The sequence below is a fragment of the Tamandua tetradactyla genome, chromosome 2 (assembly GCF_023851605.1).
Source record: "Tamandua tetradactyla isolate mTamTet1 chromosome 2, mTamTet1.pri, whole genome shotgun sequence".
NCBI lineage: Eukaryota > Metazoa > Chordata > Mammalia > Pilosa > Myrmecophagidae > Tamandua > Tamandua tetradactyla.
The window spans coordinates 194,454,893-194,478,312 of NC_135328.1; the positions used below are offsets into that span (position 1 = coordinate 194,454,893).

The following is a 23,420-nucleotide window of genomic DNA, read 5'->3' on the forward strand; positions in this document are numbered from 1 at the left end:
GTCTTCTTTGTTGATGGTTTCTGAATTTCTATTCTCTTCCTTTGGATGGACCATCATTTCTTGTTTCTTTTTTTGTCTTGTAATCATTCATTGCGCGTTATATATTTTAATGTGTTAACTTGCAATTTTGTCCCTGAGGTGTCTGTTTCTTAAATTTGTATCCAGTTAGTGATATGATAGAGATTTTCTTGAAGGCCAGAAGCTAGGAACAACAAGTAAACAAGTGTAAAAACCACTTCTGACAGTTAGATTGGCTGTGTGTTAGCGGTGCTCTCCTTCAGAACTTAGCCCTCCTACCAAAGATGCTGAAGAATGACCTGACAGATTGAGAAAACCTTCTGGACCAAAAGGGGGAAGAGTGAAATGAGACAAACTGTCAACGGCTGAGAGATTTCAAACAGAGCCGAGAGGTTATCCTGGAGGTTATTCTTATGCATTAAGTAGATATCCCCTTGTTATCCAAGATGTAATGGAGAGACTGGAGGGAACTGCCTGAAAATGTAGAGCTGTGTTCCAGTAGCCATGTTTCTTGATGATGATTGTATAATGATATAGCTTTCACAGTGTGACTGTGTGATTGTGAAAACCTTGTGTCTGATGCTCCTTTTATCTACCTTGTCAACAGATGAGAGGAACATATGGAATAAAAATAAATAATAGGGGGAACAAATGTTAAAATAGATTTAGTTTGAAATGCTAGTTATCAATGAAAGGGATCAGTAAGGGGTATGACCTGTAAAATTTTTTTTTTCTGTTTGTTATATTTTTCTGTTGTCTTTTTATTTCTTTTTCTGAATTGATGCTAATGTTCTGGGAAATGATCATGATGATGAATATGCAACTATGTGATGATATTGTGAATTGCTGAGTGTATGTGTTGGGAATGTTTGTGTTTCTTGTAATTTTTTTTAATTAATAAAAAATTAGGGCGGGCCGCGGTGGCTCAGCGGGCAAAGTGCTTGCCTGCCATGCCGGAGGACCTCGGTTCGATTCCCGGCCCCAGCCCATGTAAAAAACAAACAAACAAACAAAATACAATAAAACAAGAAAATGTTTAAAGATGTTTCCCTTTCTTCCTTCCTTCCTTCCTTCTCTCTGTCTTTCCTTCCCTTCCTCCCTCTTAAAAAAAAAAAAAAAAAAAAAAAAAAAAAAAATTAAAAGAAAAAAAAAAAGAATGACCTGACAGCAAAAGCACAGGGGCTCTCTGGTCTTTCCTGAGTATATGACTGAGCATGGTGAGGAATTCCTTCATTGACAGGGATCCAAATGCCCCTTCTTCTCCCTGTGAAATAGTCTTTCCTCAGGGTTTAAGGCACGCTATTGTTTATCTTAGAGCCTTAAAGCCAATCATCTTTCCCCCCAGGCCACTGTAATTTGATTGTTTCTTATACTGATTTAGCTATCTGCCTGTTGCTTTTGCATGCAGGGCAAGTTCTGGGACAAGGAGCCAGAGATGAGGAACCTGCTTCAGTCCTGCATTGCCACCAAATAGATTGGCACAGACACACATGCAGCCCAGTATGCACATAGAGGTGACTCTGCTCCCTCTGGAAGCAGGACCAGGAACTTGCACTGAGAGCAAAGGCTGGCTCTACACTGAGCCTGGGTGGGTAGAGGGAGCAGCCGGCGAGGGTACCATGAGATTTTTTTTTACCATATTTGTGCTGGTTTGAAAGGATGTATGTACCCTAGAAAAGCCATGTTTTAATCAAAATCTCATTTCGTAAAGGCAGAATAATCCCTATTCAATACTGTATGTTTGACTCTGTAATTAGATCATCTCTCTGGAGATGTAACTCAAGGTTGGTTGTTAAATTGAATTAGGTGGAGACGTGTCTCCAATTTGGGTGGGTCTTGATTAGTTTACTGGAATCTTACAAAAGAGGAAACATTTCAGTGAATGCAAGAGATTCAGAATGAGAGAGATTCAGAGAGAATAGCCACGAGAAGCAGAGTTCACCAGCCAGCGACCTTTGGAGATGAAAAAGGAAAACACCTCCCAGGGAGCTTCATGAAACCGGAAGCCAAGAGAGAAAGCTAGCAGATGTCACCATGTTTGCCACATGCTTTCCAGATGAGAGACAAATCCAGACTGTGTTCACCATGTGCCTTTCCACTTGAGAGAGAAACCCTGAACTTCATCGGCCTTCTTGAACCAAAGTATCTTTCCCTGGATGCCTTAGATTGGATATTTCTACAGATTTGTTTTAATTGGGACATTTTCTCGGCCTTAGAACTGTAAACTAGCAACTTATTAAAGTCCCCTTTTAAAAGCCATTTCGTTTCTGGTATATCGCATTCCAGTAGCTAGCAAACCAGAACAATATTTAAGTGACACTTCTTGATTTGGTACTAGAACCCTTTAACTGTTTTCTGGAGCTCTGAGAAAAGTGGCTCTGACAGTTTTTGCTAGTTGTTCAGAGATTCCTTGGTGGGAGTGGAATCCTGGAGTGTCTCACTCTGCCATATTGATTCTAAAGGTGGGTTTTTTATACCCTTGAGTCAGGGCTTATCAATCCTACCTGGCACCCAAATGTATAAAATAACATTAGTGTTACTTTCTATGTGATCTCTCTGAACTAAGGCATCCAGGAAAAGATATCTTAATTCAAGGAAGGCCGACAGTTTGGAACACCTCTGTCAGCTGGGAAGTCACATGGCTGGCATCAGCTGGTCCCTTGCTCCTGGGCTCCGCTGCTTTCAACCTCTGTTCCTGTGGGGTTCCTCACTTTGCTTCTCCAGGGCAAGCTTTTATTGGCTTCCCTTGGCTCTCTCCGGGTTCTGCTTGTTTAACATCTCATGGCAACATCTGCTGGGCTCCAAGCATCTCCAAATACCTGTGTCTCTGTTCTCCGACTGTCAGCGCTGCTCTGAAGTTTCCACTGACTCTGATGTTTCTGTCTCTTTCCAAACGTTTCCTCTTTTAAAGAATTCTAGTAAACTAATCAAGACTCACCTGGAATGGAGGGTGTCATATCTCCCCATAATCAAAGGTCACACCCACAATTGCGTGTGTCACAACTCTGCAGAGACAATCTAATAAAAAACTACAGTATTGAATTAAGATTAAAAGAAATGGTTGCCCCCCACACACAAGATTGAATCAGGATTAAAACATGGCTTTTCTGGGGTACATAATACTTCCAAACCAGCACAGGGGCTTATCCCATGCCTGGGAAAGGACGGAGAGATGAAGGCATAGCACCTGCCCTGAGCAAGCTTTCCATCTGCGGGAGACAAGATTCCTGCCCCTCAGAGACAAAGACTGGACCCCAGCACCAAGGGGAGACTGCCTTACGCGGAGAGCTCCAAGGAGGGTGGCTCATCCAGCACCCAGTGGGTGAGGGGAGAGGTGGGGAAATAATGCACATTTCTCTAGCACCTCCTGCCGGCCCCATGCTTTCGAGCATGACATAACTTTAGGTTTCTCAGCTTCACCATATGCCAGGTGTTCCCTTCAATCTTCCTGATACGCCTGAAAGGTGAGTGTAATTATCTCCACTTTACTGATTGTGAAATCAGGATCAGAGAATAAAAAATTGGATGAGCACGATTTGAACCCAGTCCATTTGACTCCAGCACCTGCAATTTTCTACCATGTGATGCTCTCAGACTTAAACAGGGCCTGGAGATAAGGGGAATGGGTCCTCCAAAGCTGACTCCAGGCACCTGGGCCACAGATACCTCCCCTCTCCCCATACCTTCAGTTTCTCATTTTCTCTGGTCTTGAATCTTCAGTCTTGCCTCTTTTCCCTGAAGTTGCTTTAACCTCATTTTCTTTACACCCACCCTACTCCAATCCTTCTGAGCCCTTCTCCTTTCCCTCTCACATTAGCTCTCTTACTCATCCTGATTTACCGCCAGCCACCTGGGAAAGGGGCCATAGGTCAAGTGAGGCAGAAAGCAGGACCGGCCAGAGTGGCACAACAGGATGGAGCTGCAATGCTGTCTCTTCCCAGGAGGGGGCGTGCTGTCCTCTGAGGATGAACCAACTACCCTCCAGGGTGTTCAGCCCTGCAGCGAGTGACCCAATTCCAGAGCCAGGACTGACATCTAATCTTCACAGTCACCTGGCAGGGAGGAGGGTAAGTGATGCCCAGCTTCCAGATGGGGAGAGCAAGAGGCACAAAGGGGCAGTGATGGCTGGAGGCCTAAGGTCACACAGCAGCTATGAGGCTGAGCCCTGCCTCAAGTCACCTTGAATTAAAACAAGTCCCTTCCCCCGAGGCCTGGAAGAGCTCCGCCTTGCTATGAGGGGAGGAGGCTCCAGGTTGGGCTCCCTCTGAAGTTCCTCGGCCCAGGGGCTTTGCTTGGGCCACCCATTCTTGTACTCCCTCCAGATTTGACCCTCCTTTCTTTCTCTCCATACCCTTCTTCCAGCATCATCTATATCAGCTAAAACACGGGGTTTGAAGGAGAGGGATAAAAGGGCACAATTCATACTGCTGGCTGCCCTAGTCGGATATCAGCCCCTAAATGGATGCTTCAGCTCACCCAGGCATCATCTGCCCCCAGAACATACCCTTCTCTTTGAAACTGGATTCAGCTTTGGGCCCCACTCTGTGCCACTTGGTATGTGTCAGCTCACTGTACCCCCACATGCGGCAACTGAGGCTCAGTAATTTGCCTGCACAGCTGGTGAGTGGTGGAGCAGGACTTAAACTTAGGAACTCTAATCATAGAGTAAGACTTTTTAACCACTGACAGACCTCTAGTCCCCTGAGATCCATTCTCTCCTTTTCCTAGAGTCTCCCTTGCACTAGGTGTGAACACATAGCTAAGCCCTGGCCAAGAGAGAAGTGATATATACAGGTGCCGGTCATACCTTTAATCAGGAAATGTGTGTCCCCTCCCCTTTCCCCTTCCTGCTGGCCACACCATGGGCCTGGGCAAGCTGCCCTGGACCTTGCAGACTAGTCTTGCTACCACAGACTCCTAAGCAGTCTTCAGTTCAGCTGCCACGCAACAGCCAGAGACCTCTTTGCAAATTATGAATCCTGCCATAGTGACCCCCTGCTCTAAACCCTCCAGGACTCCCAGGTGCCTTCAGAAGAAAGGTCATCCCCCCAAATGACATGCAAGGTCTTTCCCTGTCAGGCCTCAAAGGAACTTTCCATTCTTGTCACTTGCCACTTTTATCCTCTGCCCTCATGTCAGGCCAACCACCAGGGATAGCTCATCTTTCCTCAACTATTCCCCCTTTCTCTGCCTTCCCAATTCTTCTCCCCACACCTAGCAAACACCACCACAACTCTCCCTATACCTCCTTCAAGGCCCAGTCCAAAGGATATCCCTTGTGTGAAGATTTTTCTGGTCCCCCTGGCAGAATGAGTGACTCCCCCCTCTGGGGTTTTCCATGGCAGAGAAACAGCCCTTTGTGACAGTGTTGTCCTTTCTGAATTCTCATTGTCCGTAGATGCTTCCATTTCTCCACCTCAAAGAGGGCAGGGACCAAGTCTAGGTTCTTTATTGGCTGTCAGTACACAGCACGCAGCCAGGCACCAAGCCAATGGCAGTCAAGTTCAATGAGTGAGTGAATGTGTGTGTGTGTGTGTGTGAATGGCTTGGCTGGAACTCCACGCCAAGGAGATGGGGGACATCTAGAAATAGCTCCATCCCCAGGCCCCAGCCCAGACCTGATGCCCAGACAAACTGACCTTGCGAATGGGGTGGGGCCCAGGAAGAAACTAAGGACTGTGGGTCAGGCTGGCTGTGGCCCTGCTGCCTGGGTCATCAGCTCTTTGGGGTCTGTTAGCCAATGCAGGATGGACCCTGCCTGAATGTTGTCTGGAAAGTCCTGGTATTTGGATCTCAGTGACCCTTAGTGACCAGGGAGTATTTCAGGCAAGGGCTGAGCATCAGCTGCTCCCTTGGCCTCACAGCTTATAGGGCAAAGGGGAGCCTGCCAGCCTACCCACTGATGATGGGGCAAGGTTGGGGCAGAGACATTGGAAAATTTTGACCTCTCCTCACTCTGTTCCAACTTGCATACACAGCCCCTTCCTGCCCTCTTCCCCACTTGGAAGGCCCCTCCCTGAACTGCCAACTGCCAGAGCTTGAAGGACTGAAGAGACCATCTGGCCCAACCCCCTACCATGGAGTCTGGGACACTGAAGGGAGGAGACTGACTCAAGGTCACAGAGTGAGGAGGTGTAGAGTAGTGGTTCAGCCAATCTGCCTGGATTAAAATACTGAGTCTCTACCTGTTAAGTGGGAATGGGTACAATAGTACTTGTGTCATTGGGTTGTTGTATTCCACAAGTCAAAAGACAAAAAGGCTAAATTCTGTGCCCGGCACCTGGTAAGTGCTGCATCAATGCTAGCAATAGTTCCTTGCAACACATTTAACCGCATGCAAAGCTTCTCAACACTCGCAGCCTCATTTGGTCCTTCCAACAACTTGGCAAGGTGGAGGTTACAGTCCCCTTCACACAGAGGAGGAAACAGGCACACAGAGATTAGATTGACTCACTCGAGGTCACAGCACTGGTAGCACATGTAGACAACATCAGGTCTCCCAAGTTCCCTGCCAATGTTCTTTTCACCCAGCCGCAGGTCATACATGGGTTCATCATATGGAGAGAAGGTGTATGGTATGAGGGGCATGAGCCAGCCCTCAGCTCCTGAGGCTGCCCTGGGTTCTTCTTACGCCTGCGCTGGAGGACCCCATTCCAGAAATGACAACGTTACTCATCTGACCTCATCCCCATCCTGACCCTGACCCCATCCTGATCCTGACCCCGTCCTTCCAGCATCTTGGTCTCCCAGCTCTAGGAACAGAAATCTCTCACCATGGGCTCCAGTCCTGACCCACCCCGGCCCAGCCAGTCCTTCCTGCAAATGGGGCTCCTCCCTCTCCCTATTCAGTGCCTTTGTTCACTACGGACCCCCATTAGCCTTGAAACTAGTGCAAGGATGCTGACCCACCTTCCACAGCTGACCCCCTGGCTAACTCCCTAGATCCAAGGCCCCTGAAACCCCAAGCAAAGCTGACAGCCTTGGCTTGTACCTGTTTTCTGGACACATCTGCCCCCAGATTCCTGAGGATTACCCCCTAGTAGCCTTCCTGTCAGGACTTGTCAGCTCTCCTCATCTGGGTCACCTGTCCACACCAGCCAGGCTCAGGAGGGCACGTGGAGAGGCCTAAATCCCTCCAGGACCTCAGGCAGGCTGCTCCTGGGATGGAGTGGCCAGGTGGGCAAAAGGCACCCCGCTGAACCACCTGTTTGTACCAGGAAAGGGAATAGGATTCCTCCATACGACACAGCATGTCCCAGAGCTCAGGGAGTAAGGTGCTGGTTTAAAGCATTAGGTTTATCTTTCTAATCATATTTTTGCCTATTCCACATTATACATTATTTATGTTTTTGCAGGTATAAGGTTTTCATTCGACAAAAGAGGAAACTGTAGTTTGGGGAAGGAGGCTGGAGTATCCCCAAAGTCTGGGGCCTGGTTTGATGACTTTCTGGCAAGGACGCAGAATGACCCCAAAGAGAGTCACTGCTGTGACCCAGGCTGCCCCATACACCTCGGAGGGCAATTCTCACCCAGGAGAACTTGGGACCCACTGCATGTTGGAGACGGCCCAGTCGCCTGGCCCTCGGGAATGGAGCGAGAAAGAGGATATAAGACAGGATACTTTGGCAGGAAGAAAGTTGGGAGTAATGGAGAAGGGGTGGAGCAGGACTAGAATTTTCAAACAAAGGAACAGTGAAGAGGACAAGCGGCTTGGCTTTGCTCTAGAGCAGAACTGTTAGTCCACTCCACAGACACTTGCTAAGCTCTGGGGACATGGCTTTGAGCACCCCGGCCTGGTCCCTGCCCTCGCAGAGTGTTCTAGTTTGAAAGATGCTGGAATGCAATATACCAAAAACGGAACAGCTTCTAAAAAGGGGAATTTATTAAGCTACAAGTTTATAGTTCTAAAGCTATGAAAATGTCCAAAATAAAGCAAGACTATAGAAATGTCCAATCCAAGGCACCAACAAGTGGTTACTTTCATTCAAGAAGGCCGATGACGTTCAGGGTTTCTCTCTCAACTAGAAAGGCACATGGCGAACATGGTGACATCTGCTAGCTTTCTCTCCAGGCTTCTTGTTTCAGGAAGCTCTCCCAGGGTTGTTTTCCTTCTTCATCTCCAAAGGTCTCTGGCGGTGTGGGCTCTCATGGCTCTAATGCTTTTTCCAAAATGGTTCCCTTTTAAAAGGCTCCAGTAAGCAACCCCACTTTGAATGGGTGGAGACACATCTCCATGGAACCATCTAATCAAAAGTTACCACCCACAATTGGGGGTCGTATCTCCATGGGAACAATCAAAAAGCTCTCACTCAGCAATACTGAATGAGGATTAAAGGACATGGCTTTTCCGGGGTCAAGCACAGGGTTTTATAGGTCTTATAGGAAAGATGACTTTAAAATGAATGAGGCATTAATTAGAAGAATGTAGGGACTGGAGAGGAAGAGCATTTGAACGAGGCAAACAGCCACAAGCAAGAGAGAAAAAAAAAAGGGATCTTTCCAGGTACAAAAAGTAGTGAGCGTGACTGCAGCATGGAGATCTTTGGGGGTGGAGGGAGGGGGGCACAGAGCCTGGGGGTCATAGGTAGCCAGGGAAGGCTTTCACAGACACATAGGTGTTGAATAGAGAAATCACTGAACTTTCTACAGCGTCCCCAAGGCATCCTACATCAGCTTCCCAGAGCCCTCAGGGGCTGGCTAGAAGGGCATAGTGATGTGCTTTCTGCCTAGGAAGAAACCCATACCCAGTAAGCTCATGACTGGCCCAAGGTCAAGTAGCAGAAGCAGGATTGGAACCCAACTGAGCCTCACTCCAGAAGTCCTACTCTGGAGCAGGAGATTCACTCATTCCCTCCCTCATTCATTCATTCAACATACTAAGCCTTACTATATTTGTCAGGAACAGTTCTTGGAACAGAAATTCAGTAATAAAAATAGACCAACAAACCACATGAGACTAGGCTCGAGAGTTTTGGGCTTTCTTCTGTCAGCCACAGGGAAGACAGCTGTTTTCTGGGAAGGCCAACAGAGTTAGACTGCCCCTCTCACTCTGAGCAGCAATCTCTTGCCCCAGGCAGTGAGGGCTCTTCCTCCTTCTTCCTGGCAGCCATAGGCAGCAGTTTCTCAGGAAGTTGGTGTTGAGTAAACCTCCATCTTCTGCCATCATCTTTTCTCTCAGACCACAGTACTGAGAACTCTTGGGGAACAGGGAAGCAGATTTCCTAGTGTTAGGAAGAACAGTCTATTCCATTCCCGTTGCTGAAATCCCCCAACTCTGTGAGGGCAGAGGCTGCAGCCCTCGTTATGCACAGCGCCTGGGCAGGTGCTCCATGGAGACTGGTGGAGGGATGGGTTCTTGAGAGAGAAAGAGAGAGCAGGCAGAGGGAGAGAGGGAGAGAACGGGAGGGGGAGGGAGGGAGGAAAAGGGAGAGATGAGGAAACTTATCTGCAATATCTGAAAGGAACTCCATTGCTTCATGAGAAGGAGCTAGTCATATAATCAGATCCTTTGCAAATCAGGGTCTCAGAAGTCTTTGGCTCATTCTTCTGCACCTCTGGGACAACTGCTCATAGAAGGAGACCCAGACGAGGGAAGGGAGTGACCATTCACTGAATACTCATGTGCTAGATTTTCTCTATGTTATCTCTAGTAATCCTCACGACAACTCTTGAGGAGTAAATGGCCTTCCTCCATTTGGGAGAAAACCAAGCTCTGAGGGGGAAGGAGCTTGCTCCGGGTCTCTAGCCAGTAAGTGGCAGGCCTGGGATTTATACTTTTTTTTTTTTTTGTATGCTGTATGGAGGGATCACATTTCATTATTTTTCCATGTGAGTATCCCATTATTGCAGCACCTTTTGTTGGATTTCTGTTTATTTGTTTGTTTCTTATTTGTTTTGCTTGTTTGTTTGGTTTTTTGGGAAGTGCATGGACTGGGAATTGAACCCGGGTATCGAACCCAGGTCTCCCAGATGGCAGATAAGAATTCTACCACTGAACTACCCTTACACCCCAGGCCCAGGATTCAGATATACCCGGCACTAACATACAGAAGGTGTGGGGGGAAGGAGTGTCTAAGATTTGATGACTATATGGCAGGCAGACAGTGGAGTCTCACCACCATTACTAGTAAAAGAGAACAATTTCCATTTGCAGGTATTAGAGGCAGTGGGGGGAAGGGGCCCCTGAGGGGAGGGGTCAGCATTCACAGACTTAGTCCCTGAAGGGACAAAAGGTGGGCCTCTCTGTCTCTGGATCAGTGGAGCCTCCAGCCCACCTTTTTTGACCTCTACCTCTTGGATCTCTCCTGGGGCTAGCAGTGAATTTCCTAGCAGAGGCATTGGGGTGGCAGGGAGGGTCTAGGGAGGAGCTAAAGATGCTGAGCAGGCCTTCCTCTTCCCTCCTCCCCATGGTCCCACGGATCACCCGGTGCTGCTGGCCCATCTCATTGGCTCTCTTCTGGTTACTCATCTCTCCTCTTCTCCATCTTCCCAGCCTGTGGTTACCATGGAAACACAGCATGGTGAGCTCACCATAGGGTGAGAGCTGGGGAGATGCTGCTCTTGGCAGAGACTGGTTTTCCTCCCTGCCAGATGTTATATCCACATCTGGATCTGACAAGAGGAGCAGGTAAAGGGACAGGGCTCACAATTCCTTCCTCCTCTCCCTTTTCTCCCAAATGTAGGGAACGTAACTGGGCAGGAAAGATACAGATATTCTGAAGGATGAGGAGAGGACTGTGCATACTTGAAAGGAAGGAGAAAGATGAAAATCAGGCAGAAAGGAGATGGAGGTGTGGCTTAGGAGTCAGTCTTAGTGACTGAGGTCTGAGCATGGTGGGAAAACGGGGGTAGGGAATGAGGACAGTGGGCCTGGGGTTTGTCTGGAGTTCCTCAGAGCATCATGCTGCTCAGTGGAGGTCGGGCTAGTGAGGGAGCAAAGGACTTTGTGGCAGTTTCACTCCAACCCATCTTGCATTTCATGGCTGCAGCCAGTTCTAGTCCAGTCTGTGAAATGAGAAAATTGAGCATCAGAGAAGTGAAACAGAGGTCTTGGGTGACCAAACAGATGAGGAGCAGAGCTGAGACCAGGTCTCAGTGTCCTCCACTGTCCGTGGAGATGAGAACCGTGCAGCTCACACTTATTAAGAAGTCCATTATGCTCAGCATTTTAAATGCATTACTTCATTTGATCCCTGAATACCTCGATGAGGTAAAAACTGTCATTATCTCCATATCAAAGATGGGGAAATTGTGTCTCAGAGTGGCTTAAGTGCAGTAATTGCCCAAAGCCACACAGTTCGTATGCAGTGGTATGAGGAGTGGGGGGCAGAGCTGTCCAGCCTAAGCTCTCCACCACTCCTTTAGAAGAATGGTGCACAGCTCTAGTCCCTGGCTCCCAAGTCACTTGTCCTTGAAAGCAGATGCCCGGTGTCTAAAAGCTGTGCCCTTGAGTCAGAAATCACCCAGCCCACTCCCCTCCCCTGCACCTGCTCCAGCAGTGAGGTCACCAGGGCTCAATGCCCAGCCCTGAGGCCTGTCCCTGTAGCTTTGACAGAAATGGGCTTCTCAGTCTTTTGGCAGCTGGACTTGTCCAAAGGAAGCAAGACCCTCTTGGGGGAGGGGCTCGCCTCTCTGCCCTCATCCCAGAAGAGTCCCTGAAAGGGAGGAAGTGGCTCTCTACTTCCACATGGAGAAGAGGCCCGGGAAGGAATGCCCACCGCACAGCGTGGGGCGCCAGCGCTCCCGTGCTGGCTCCTGCACACCTGTCCTGGACACACCTCTGCCAGCTGAAGTTCAGCTCAGCACCAGCCCCTTCCGTGCAGGGCCTCCTTCTACTCATGGAATTTGCTTACATCTCACCTCCTCTGGGAAGTCTTCCCTGAACCCCAGGTCAGGACCGTTCTCCCGTTTTTGTGTCTGGACCCTATTCCCATGCCTGCATGTCTTGTTCACCACTGTCTCCCCAGTCCAGGGCCCCCACAAAGTGAGTGATTACTCACTACTGAATTCAGAAATGAATGGTCTCCTCTAAGCTTCAGTTTCCTTTTCTGTAAAACAGGGATAACAATACCTACCTCATAGACTTTGTTCTAAAAGTTCAGTGAGACAATGTACCTAAAGCCCTCAGCATGTAATAAAAAAGCAACAGGAGATGGGTCTTACTATTATTTAAAAGTGTTTTATAGGGTGCATGAGTGGTTCAGTGGTAGAATACTCGCCTTTCATGTGGCAAACAGGGGTTCGATTCCTGATCCATGCATCCAAAAAAAAATGCTTTGTAAGCTGTAAAGTGTGAGACATCCACACTGTAGGCTCTTTAAAGGGGTGACTTAAAAGTTCTAAGTGAGCACAGGCTCACTTTGCAGCACAGAAAGCGCAGAGGTTAGAGAAAGGGCTGTAGTTGGGGTGGTAGCAGTAAGAAGGCTGTGGAATAAACTCTGAGCAAAAAGCCCAGGGCTATGTATTTCGGTCAGAAAAGCCTGGAGTACCTGCAGGAGTCGGTGGGGGAGCTGACGGCAGAGATATTCTGCAGGGAGGGGTGAGCATAAAAGGCAGGGACCAGGGGGGTCATACTTTAGCCCAGAGCAGCTCAACTGCGGACACTGCCTATTGTGACTATCCCACTACTGGTTGGAGGGGAGGGAAGGGAGAGAGCAAGATTTGGAGCCAGCTAGACCAGGATTCAATTCACCCCCTTCTACTTTCTCCTTGTGACCTTGTCAATTCCCCACTGAGCCCCTGCTGCTCACCTGCATTAAATTAGGACAATTATACCTGTGCCACAACAAGTCAGCCGGGGGCATCAATCAGTTTAGCTGTTCTGTTTCTTTATTCTCTGGTCTCTGCTCTGACCCCAAGCCCGGGGAGGGACTGGGGATGGAAGATGTCCACGGTGTGCACCCTAGCTTGGGATACCCTGCCCTCAGCCTTTCTTCTCAGGTTCTGACCAGCGCCTTGAGACTAGGAAAGGGTGCAGATCCTGCTAACCAGGGGCAGGGACTTGGAGGTCAAGCACCGACGCCGAGGCAGGCAGGCGGAGTGCCACAGCCAGGACAGCTCCCCCTTGGAGAGCTGGGGGCTGGGAGGCCAGCTCCTCGAGGTTGCGCGTCAGCCTAGGGCTTCCTATTTCGGGAGCCAGGGGCGTGGGCCACATCTCATCATGTGATCCAAATGCTATTTAAAGCTGCAGCGCGGGCAGGGGAGCCGCCGGTCCTGGAGTTGTAGCACGCTTGCTCTCTTCCATCGCTTCTCTCCCTACTAACTCAGCCTCACCATGGTGGACGCTTTCCTGGGCACCTGGAAGCTAGTGGACAGCCAGAAATTCGATGACTACATGAAGTCTCTCGGTGAGCGAGCCTCGGGTCCTGCATTACTGGTACCCTATGCTCAGGCAGCATCCCTTCTGGTCAAGGTTTGGGGGTGGGGGAGGGGTGGAGGACTGTGGCATGCCGTGGCTTATTAGGAGCGGGCTTTCACGGTCCGAACCTGATGACGGAGAGGGACAACTAGGTAGGCTGAGGAAGGAGGCAGATGTGACACGGAGCTGCTTTCTAGGAAGAAGAGTGTAAGCTCTGGAAGTAGAGGGGTGGGGGTTGGACAAAAGGAGAGCAGACCAGAAAGTGGAAGGTTAACTAGGAAAGAAACAAGGAGTGACATGGGTTGTTTAGAAAATCGGAGGAGACTGAATACGGCAAGGGGAATGGGGCAGACAGGGAGTGTACCGCAGCCTAAAGCAGGAAATGCCTAGTACGTGGGAGAGGGAGGAGTAGGGAGTGGTGAGTTGATATGGGGAGGAGGTGATAGGGATTTACCCAGATTAGCAACGGTTTGCCTTTCCATGTTGGATTAGGGATGAAGATTGTTGCTGGAGGATGCTATCTTTCTCACCAGTCAGTCTCTGACCCTGTCCTGCAGTGATTGTAATTAGGCTTTAATCATTGTCAGTGATCTTAGTGGTAGGGTGAGGCCTGTTCACCAACTGGCATTTCTTACATCCCAAGGCCCAGCCATCCCTTGGGGAGGGGTAAAGTGGAGGTAGCCCACAGCAGAGGGTCCCACATAGCATCAAGGCCTGTTAAAGGCAGGGAAGGTCATTGTTCTAGGAGGGTAGGGATAGCTGTATAGTGTTGGGAATGGGTGAGAATAAAGATTCAAAGAATCTTACAGAAGGTGAGGACCTTGGTGGGCTTATATGTTGCCTTGCTCAACAGATGGGGAAACTAAAGGCCAGAGTGATTAGAAACATCTTAACAATTCCCAATAGAAAATGAAAACAGGTTTCTCAGATATGACATCCAGAGTTTTTCCACGTAAGAGTGGTAAAATTGCTTAACTAATGATGGACTTCAGCCCTTCTGCTCCTGTTTTGGGCAGATGGAGAGGGTGACATGCTTTCTCCGAAATCTTTAGGTATGAGATTATCCTAGATCAGGCTGGGGCAAGGGAAAACAGAATGGTGCTCATGGTTAAGAGCCAGGCTCCATGCTTGCTTCCCTGGGCAGAGGACTGGGTTGCTTTAAATGCCCAAAGAACTGGCAGGGGGGATTAGACACCTCATCTCTGCTTCTAGTACTTTTCTGAAACACAAGTGTAGGTCAAAGCTTTCAATTGCTCCTACCCTAATTTGGCACTATGTCCAGAGACTTCATTCTTGGAGAAGCAGGGGCCTTGGCAGCTGTTGGGGAAGTTGGAAAGCCCTAGTTCGTCCTTTCAAGCCTCCCCCCGCCCCGCCCGTGAACACTGGACCCAAAGAGCCAAGTGTTTGAACTGGGCTGCAACATTCTTACCAGTTTTGTCCCCTTATTCTATTTCAATTTGGGTTAGGGGGCTAGTTTCCCTAAAAATATACTGCCTTTGGGCAACTCCTTATGTTAGGGGATTAAGATTCTATCCAGCCTACTCTTCTCATTGTGCAGATAGAAAGGCTGAGGCCCAATACATGGGAAAAGACCCTCCTTAGCAAGTTCAGTAAATAGCTTTACCTTCTTTCTAAGTAGAACTCAGCTTTTCCGAGTCTCTTAAATTCTGTCAGTCCATTTTGTTTTAGTTTCTTTTGGCTCACCCAAAGGTGGTTTCCTTCCTCGAACACTTCACACCTCTGGGTAGGTGCTAGGCAATCACAGCTCCTGGTGTAGGCCTTGCTCTGTGCTGGGGCGTGTGGTTACTGACTCACTTTGAGGCCAGGGGCAAGGCCAAGTCCCTTACTGGCCAAGCAGGGTGGGCTGGCATCAGCACAGCCCTCTCGCTCTAGACCAAAGATTCTCAGGAGCAAAGAAGCTCAGCCTGGCACCAGTGACTGAAAGCACATCTGGTAGGTTTGGTGCCTGGATTATATGCTGGGAGTCAAAATAGCTCAGGGGTAATGGTGAACATTTTAAAGCCAATTAAACCCAGATAATTCACTTACTCTGTTTGACTTCAGGCAAGTCACTTCACTCTCTGAGCCTCATTTTTTAAATAGGGATAATAAAACCTACCCTTCAGGGCTGTTATGAGCACTAAGTAAAACAATCCATGCAAGGGTTGTTTGTTTCCTTAACAAACAGCAAGCACTTACATGGTAGACATTTGGAGACCACACATACCATCTCACCTCTGCTTTAGAGGACAGTTCAGCTTAGGCTGCTGGGGCAGGACAGTAGTTATGATGGGACATTGGTGACCAAAGGACAGATGCCTAGGGAAGCCACAACCTGAAGAGGTAAAGGCTTTGCCTAAAAGGTCTCTTTCTTCCTCACCCAGTGCCAGGTCTCTTAGGACCTTAGCGGAGCCATGCTTGTGTCATAAGGGTCCCCACATGGCAGGGGGCTAGAAATCGGGAGACTTGATGCACTAACTCATTGTCACTATCACTTCACGGCCTCCTAAATACATACAATGGGAAAAAAATCTTTTTGACCTCCTCCCAGGTCATGGAAAAGAGGTTTTGAAAATGCCTTATTATCATGCCTAGGGTCAAGGGCATCAGTGCTTCTTAGGTTTTGGGACAAAAACTTCCAAAGGTGGAAAATACTTGTTCCTAAGGTTCTGATAGGTAAAGTCTGCATTTCTCTTCTTTCTTCATCTTGTGGTGAACGTTGATGTTCACACCACAGGATGCTAACGTGACCTCAAAGGGAATTCCTGTGCTTCAGCCTAGGGAGGCCACAGAACTGAGCAGTTAAGAGAGCTCTAGAGTCAATTCTGGGTTTGAATCCCAGATTTATGACCCCAGACTTCAATACAGTGTTAATGTTTTCATCAGTAAAATGGGGTTGAGTCTCAACCATTCAGAAAGGCTAGAAGAGTTGAATGAGTCAATGCAGGTACAGTTCTTAGCACACAGAAAGCACTCAAAAAATGGTAATTTATTCTAATCCCAGCTCTTCCATGGACTTGCTATGGCATGACTGTTCTTTAGTTTTCTCATCTACTTAATGGGGTCAATAGTATCTGTTCACTGAGCTAAGAGAAAAAGTGAATTTAAAAACATGGCTACACACAGTGAATAAAGAAGTATTTGCAAAATCCCCTTGTGGGAATGAGGAAAAATGGGGCAATATTCAACTTCCCCATTTAGAGAATTTCTGATAGTCTCACAAGCAGTGGGGGCAATCATATCAAGAGGCTGAGCCCTCGATCTTGGGGACCGCCCCTATGAAATTTATTCCTGCAAATGATAGGCTAAGCCTACATAAAATTAAGCCTAAGAGTCACCCCCCAGAGAACCTCTTTTGTTGCTTAGATGTGGCCCCTCTCTCTCTAAGCCAGCTCGGCAGGTGAACTCCCTGCCCTCCCTTCTATGTGGGACATGGCTCCCGGGGTGTAAAGCTCCCTGGCAACATGGGAGAGAAGTTCTAGGATGAGCTGGGACCCGGCATTAAGGGATTGAGAAAGCCTTCTAGACCAAAAGAGGGCAGAAAGAAATGAGACAAAATAAAGTCTCAGTGGCTGAGAGATTTCAAACAGATGAGAGGTTGTCCTGGAGGTTATTCTTATGCATTGTATAGATATCCCTTTTTGGTTTATGGTGTATTGGGATGGGTGGAAGAAGTACCTGAAACTGTTGAGCTGCGCTTCCGTAGCTCTGATTCCTGAAGACAATTGTGTAAAGATACAGCATTTACAATGTGACTGTATTTGTGAAAACCATGTGTCTGATGATCCTTTGGTCCAGGATATGGACAGAGGAGTAGAAAAATATGAATAAATGAATAAATAATAGGAGGGGCAAATGGTAAAATAAATTGGGTAGATGAAAATAGTCGTGGTCAATGAGAGGGAGGGGTGGGGTGTGTGGTAGGTATGAGTTTTTTTTGTTTCTTTTTTTTGGAGTGGTGCAAATGTTCTAAAAGATGATCATCATGATGAACACACAGCTATGTGATGACATTGTAAGGCACTGATTATACACCATGTATGGAATATATGTATGTGAAGATTTCTCAATAAAAATTTTTTTTAAAAAATGACCACACAAAGGCTTTCCACACCCTCTTCTCCACATCCAGTTCTGTTTCTCATTGTACCCACCTAACCACTCCAGCTCATACACTCATAACCTTCTTCCTTCCTCAGGTGTGGGTTTTGCCACCAGACAGATGGCTGCCATGACCAAGCCTACCACAATCATTGAACAGGATGGAGACACTATTACCATAAAGACACAGAGCACCTTCAAGAGCACAGAGATCAGCTTCAAACTAGGGGTGGAGTTTGATGAGACAACAGCAGACGACAGGAAAGTCAAGGTGAGTCAGGGAAGCAGGCATGGAGGCTAAGGGCATTGAGACCCTGAAGAGGAATAGGCTGGTAGTCTCGATGCCTTGTCATGGCATGTGAAGGACAGGCTATTATGAAGGATTTAAATGAAAAAAGTTCCATAAAAAAGCCTGGGCTGGGTTGCAATGTCCATGTCCCAGGTACCTAAACATATATTCTCCTGCCTCTAAGAGTGCTAGGATGAAAATCTTAGCCTTATGGGCAGCAGAGAGTCAGAATGTTGTTCTGACCTGTGTCTACCTCAGCTCCAGCTGGGTGGTGACCTTGTGGAAGGCACACAACAGTTCTGGGTTTCTTTCCCCTTCCATAGATGGGGGAGTTATGTGGGCCATGGCTGTGATCTGAAGTACTTTGGGAATCATGCCCAGAAATATGGGCCTGTCAGAGTGAACAGGTCAATCCTGGCCTGCAGCAATACAGAATGCAGCCAGGACAAGAGACTTAAGATTTAACTTCAATGCTTCCTCCTCTTCAAACCCCAACTCCTGGGCTTGGCCAATGACCCTGTTTCTAATGCTGCCAGCTGACAAGCAGGAAGAGCTAAAGGTTACAGGACAGGACATTCATATTGTCTGGAGTATGTTTGTGTTTCTTTATACCAAGTCTCAGACCCCCTACCTTCTGGTGGGGGGAGGGACAACCTACCCCCCGTCTCAGGGCTCTGTCACCTTGTAGTGGTTCTATGTATCTTGACAGCTTGTCGCAGGCCTCCAGCTCTGGGCCAGGCAGAGAGAGAACAAAGGGAGTTTCAACCTTTACAGGGTGCCCCTACAGGAGTCTTCCCCACCTTCACCCTCTTGTCCAGCACCTATGCTTTTTCTTCTTCCTCAGCAAAGACAGGGTAGAGTCTGGCTCCTTACAGAGGAAGAGAACCCAGAACCCAGCCCAGGATGGCATAGGAGTCTGGCAGCAGAGCCTGGAGATGGTGCCCAAAGCTGGCAGCTGGCTAAAAGTGGCCCCTACCTCCTTGGACCTGCCACCTTCTTGAGGGGCAGGAACCCCAGTAAAACACACTAGTAGTCCTCTGGGGTGCCCAGGCCAAAAATAATCTGCTGTGAGAGGGCAGAAAGCTGGGGGAATGAGAATGAGGAAAGTGGGCATCAGTACCTGAAATAGTCTTCCTGGATTTCCTTACTGAATGCAAATTCAGCCATGGTCCCAGAGCCTGGCTCAGAGCCCCCAAATTCCTCCAGAAGAGAGGCCTGGGAGAGCTGCCAAATGAGAACCAGTTGATGCAGAGTGGCAGAGCCCAGACGACTAAGTGGGCATTGGACCAAGGGATGTGGAACACTTCAAGGGCACTCAGTCCCAGGACCCTGTAATTGCTGCTCACTGGTCAACTGAAGGAGTCATATGGTATAGACAAGAGGGGCAGGAATAAAAGGAGGCAAGTCAAATTTTCCAATACTTCTAATACCAGGGGGAAAACTGTTAGACACTATGTGTGATAACCACAATACTGGAGAGAGATTCTTAGGACTACCACACCTCACCCAGGTTTTCCAGGGATATAGACTGGTACATGGCCACTAAGAGAAATGAGGCTAAGGGACACCCCTGCATATTGGCTAAGTGCCCATCTCAAAAGCTTCTGAGAACCCTGCTGTCTAGCTCCATCACACTGCCTGCCTCTCCCTTACTTGGCCCAACACTTGGCAGCAGTGGAGCAGAGGGTGGAGGTGAATTGGACATCCTGCAGCTAGGTGGGAAGTAGGGTGCTTGAACTCTGGTTCTAACGTCAACTAGCTTGGGTCAGAGGCTGAGTCTTCTGTGGCCCCAGGGTAAGAGACCCATCCTGTCCCCCTGATGACAGCTCAGGCTCCTACCCTCTTTCCACAGTCCACTGTGACACTTGATGGAGGCAAACTTGTCCATGTGCAGAAGTGGGATGGACAAGAGACGACACTTGTACGGGAGATAAAGGATGGGAAACTCATTCTGGTAAGATCAGCAAATTTGGAGCCTCACTAATTGGTTACGACTATTCCCCTTGACCTGGACCTGTTTTAAAAAGCAAAAATTGTAACCTGGAACCAAAAGATGGGACACTGGAGGGGAGAGGCAGGGGCTGGATGGTATTTAAGTGGGAATTTTCTCTGTAGTGGCTTTGGAATCACACAGGCTTAGATTAAAATCTTAGCCTATAAGCTACATGACTTTGGACAAGTCACCTTCTCTGAGTCCAACTATAAAATGGGTAGGGCTGCTGTGATGTCTAAGGGAGACATTTTTGTGCATAGCACAAAGAACCAGCATGGTATCAGGTGCCCTATAACCTCAGATGAGATTCTTCCTTCTATCTTGCTTCCTTGCCTTCGCTCTAGTTAGAGGTAGAAACCAGAGCCAAATCTGACTCCAGACCCTCTAGCAGAGACTCCTACCTCTTATCACAGCATTCCCTTTTCCCTAGGATTGCACTGTCACACGTAAAACCTAGGGAAGGCTGGTGGCTGATCCTCCAGACCCTTTCCTTCCATTGCAGCCCTACCTCCTCAATGCTTTCCATGTGCTGACTACTATAAGTACTTGACTTCAGTCTGGGTAGGAAGTGACACAACCAGGCTGGCAAGTCTTTTTAAAGGACAAGCTTGTTGACTCCACTTGGAGAATGTAGCCTTGACTGAACACCTCTAGATCCTGGGGCAGAAAGAACAGTCACCTGTGGTCTCTGCCTCCTAACCCTGTGGGTTCTAAGCTTTTCACCTCAGCATCTTAACTGTAGACTTCCTTGGGTCAGTAAACACAGCTTACTGCATCCTTGCACTCCCACAGGACAGAAGACCCTACAGAATTAGGAATATTTTGTTGGGGATGTGATCTGCAGTCCCAAATATTCACTTGGTAATTGGACTGTATTTTGACAGGAGGCTATGAATTTGGCTTTAATATACCAGATTAGATGGTGGGGACTTGGGGCTCTAGCTCTGGCACTACCATAAGTTAGAGGAAGAATGAATGGACAGCTGGTGGCTTACCACAGCACTTTCCCACGAATTTTCAGAATACTTTTATTTATCTATTTGTTTACTATGTGCTGGACACAGTCTCAGGCACCAGAGATGAAGTAGAATGGTACAAGAGGCAGAAACACACTCTGGAATCTAGACCAAGTTACAGCTTCTTTCCAGATTCACATTTCCTCATCTCTAAATTGGAGAGTTGGTGTAAGGATCAGAAAAATATATATGTAAAGTACCTGGCCATTGTAGGTACTCAATAAAGATTATTATGAAGGTAGAGAGCTGTCCCCATCATAATGGAGAGTGCTCCCAATACCTCTCTTGCCCCCACACCTGCCCTAATATAACTCTTTCTTTCCTTCCAGACACTCACCTATGGCAGTGTAGTTTGTACTCGCACTTATGAGAAAGGGGCATGACCATGCCTGCTCCATCACTGCCTGCTCCTCTGCCAATCGGCCACCACTGGATTCAGCACCAGATTGACTCATCTTTTCCTCTAAGATTTTGTATAAGTCCACTTCGGTGAATTTTCTTGGGTCAGGTGGCACCAGCCTGGATCCAGTTCCAGTTCCCATTGTATGTTTGTTTTTAACTGCATCTAAAGGGTGCTCTGAGGTCAATAAAGCAAAGCCCAAGGCCACCCGTTTGACTCTTTGCCTTTGGTTGCATGACTCTGAAAATCTTTTTCTCCTGTGTGCTATACTGCAGAAATGACTGCCTAGAGATCACCCAGAGAGAGAAGCACTGGAGAAGAGACTAGAATGAACAGTCTCAGGGATACTGGTAATTAGCACTGAATGGGGAAGGGGAGAGGTCTTTCACTTTTTATTTCCTGTAATTCTGTCCAATTTGATGCCAGTCAATTCACATGGTCAATAATAAAACATCTGTACCTAACACTTGCCTTTACACTGTCCTCTCTGAGTTGGCCCAACTTGGATAAATCAGTGGTGGGGCTTCCTCATGCTTGGATACTGAAAGTGCCTTTACTACACAGAATGCTTGTGGGGTCTGTATAGTCGCTCTTCTCTTGGGATGCTGTGTTGTTCCTTTTCCAGAACACAGGCTCAGGATTTGTTGTCCAGGCTTGTGTTACAGTGTGGTGGAAGAAGAGAATCACTGGCCAAGATGACCATTGAGCTCCCCTCTATGCCCCAGACCACAGTTCATGATTACAAACTCTCTAATCAGTTCTGGGGGAAGAGGTCATTTGATCACTGCAGAAGGGAGGGCTTAAGAGTGATCTCCTAAGAAAGCTGTGACGTGTTAATGTTTCTAGCTTTGTAACTTAGCTGGGCTTCTAGCCAAGGTCTAAGGTAACATTTTAAATGGTTTTTTTTTTGGGGGGGGGCAACTAATGCAGGTTCACTGACTTTTAAGTCTGTAATATTAGCCAACAAGAGGGACTAAAGGAACACAAACTTTCAGAAGGTTTAAAATCAAACACACTGCCATTAAGTGCCAGAAATTTAAACAGAGACTGGAAGTGGAACTGAAAAGACTCACACTAGTAAATCAATGTACAGCAATGATCTTGGATTGGGCTGTCTGGTTCAGTGGTCTGGAGGAATGTCACATATAAGCTTAGTCACTGGATGATTATTTTCTGGTGTGGCCATTAGCTGTTACTTCTATATAGTAGAACCATGTTGGGAGACTGGAAAAAGTGAGCACCACTTCTTAACCATACTCCCCCCTTATGCTACCAAAGAAGGGGCTCTTTCCTCCTATAGTGGATGCAGCAGGGGTGGGGCAATTGCTCTGTTCTGCAACGACTCATGTCCACGGCAGTACCTGTGGCTGTAGCCTGGGAGCCAGTACAGGAGTCCAGCTCCAGCAGTGGCAGCTAGAAATGGCAATGGAACTTCCTGCTGAATGAAGTTGAGTGAACAAATGGGTGAGCTGCAGAGATCACCTGCGAAGGGACCAGGAGTGATAAGGAAACAACAATTCAGGCAGCTGCTCTTAACATCTAACTCTCAAACCTGCCTGCTGCTATCTCCCAAGGGAGAAGAGTCAATGGGGTGGGAGGCCATACTCTTGCTATTGAGTCTTTCCAGGAGCCAGGGCTTCAAGGGATACGGTTCTGGGTACTTTACTTTCTCAACCACCCCTCCACTCTCTACTCTCACTCCTTATGTTTCTTCTTGTGCTTCTTCTTTTTTTTCTTCTTCTTTGCCCCCTTGCTGTCTTTTGATGAATGCCTTGTCCTCTTGCCTGTATCACTTTCAGACTCTGAGCTATCAGAGTCAGATGACTTCCTGTCTCTATGTTTCTTTTTCTTCTTTTCCTGAAAAGAAAATTTAAAAACTAGCATTAAACATGTATATTTACTTTAAAGAATCATGGCACATAATCAATATAGACCATTTAAATAACAAGACTTTTTTGCAATGGAATAAAACATTGTTATTAAACTTAATAAAATAAATCATTAAGTACTAACTATTAATAAATGGCCAAAACAAATTAAATTACAAGTCATATACAGTATATATTGTAGATTTTAGTGCATTTAACATATACATATATATCTATATATTTGTGTACACACAATGTATGCATATATATAAATATATTTATATACCTGTATATGTTCAATATACAGAAAACACTGGAAAGCACACACATCAAATTGGTAACAAGTATTACCTTAGGAATGAACTGAATGGGGAAAGG

General features: G+C 47.5%; 2 protein-coding genes across 2 annotated transcripts in view; one reads left to right on the forward strand and one right to left on the reverse strand.

Annotated features, from left to right (window-relative positions):
* The first annotated feature begins 13,212 nt into the window (after window positions 1-13,212).
* FABP3 (fatty acid binding protein 3) lies at window positions 13,213-21,663 on the forward strand. Its single transcript, XM_077150518.1, has 4 exons — window positions 13,213-13,364; window positions 17,575-17,747; window positions 19,618-19,719; window positions 21,104-21,663. The coding sequence occupies exons 1-4, from the start codon at window positions 13,292-13,294 to the stop codon at window positions 21,155-21,157; spliced, it is 402 nt and encodes a 133-aa protein (XP_077006633.1). The 5' UTR covers window positions 13,213-13,291; the 3' UTR covers window positions 21,158-21,663.
* ZCCHC17 (zinc finger CCHC-type containing 17) overlaps window positions 20,762-23,420 on the reverse strand; it is an 87,301-nt gene continuing 84,642 nt past the window's right edge. The window contains exon 8 of the mRNA XM_077150517.1: window positions 20,762-23,031. Within this exon, the coding sequence (XP_077006632.1) occupies window positions 22,870-23,031 (162 nt within the window). The 3' untranslated portion in view covers window positions 20,762-22,869. The remainder of the gene's footprint in view (window positions 23,032-23,420) is intronic.

What these genes read in the sequence shown, in the direction of transcription:
- FABP3 (XM_077150518.1), top strand. Translation starts at nt 13,292, where the DNA reads ATGGTGGACGCTTTCCTGGGCACCTGGAAGCTAGTGGACAGCCAGAAA. An exon ending in TGACTACATGAAGTCTCTCG is followed by an intron (nt 13,365 to 17,574) that starts GTGAGCGAGCCT and finishes TTCCTTCCTCAG; the next exon opens with GTGTGGGTTTTGCCACCAGA. An exon ending in CAGACGACAGGAAAGTCAAG is followed by an intron (nt 17,748 to 19,617) that starts GTGAGTCAGGGA and finishes CTCTTTCCACAG; the next exon opens with TCCACTGTGACACTTGATGG.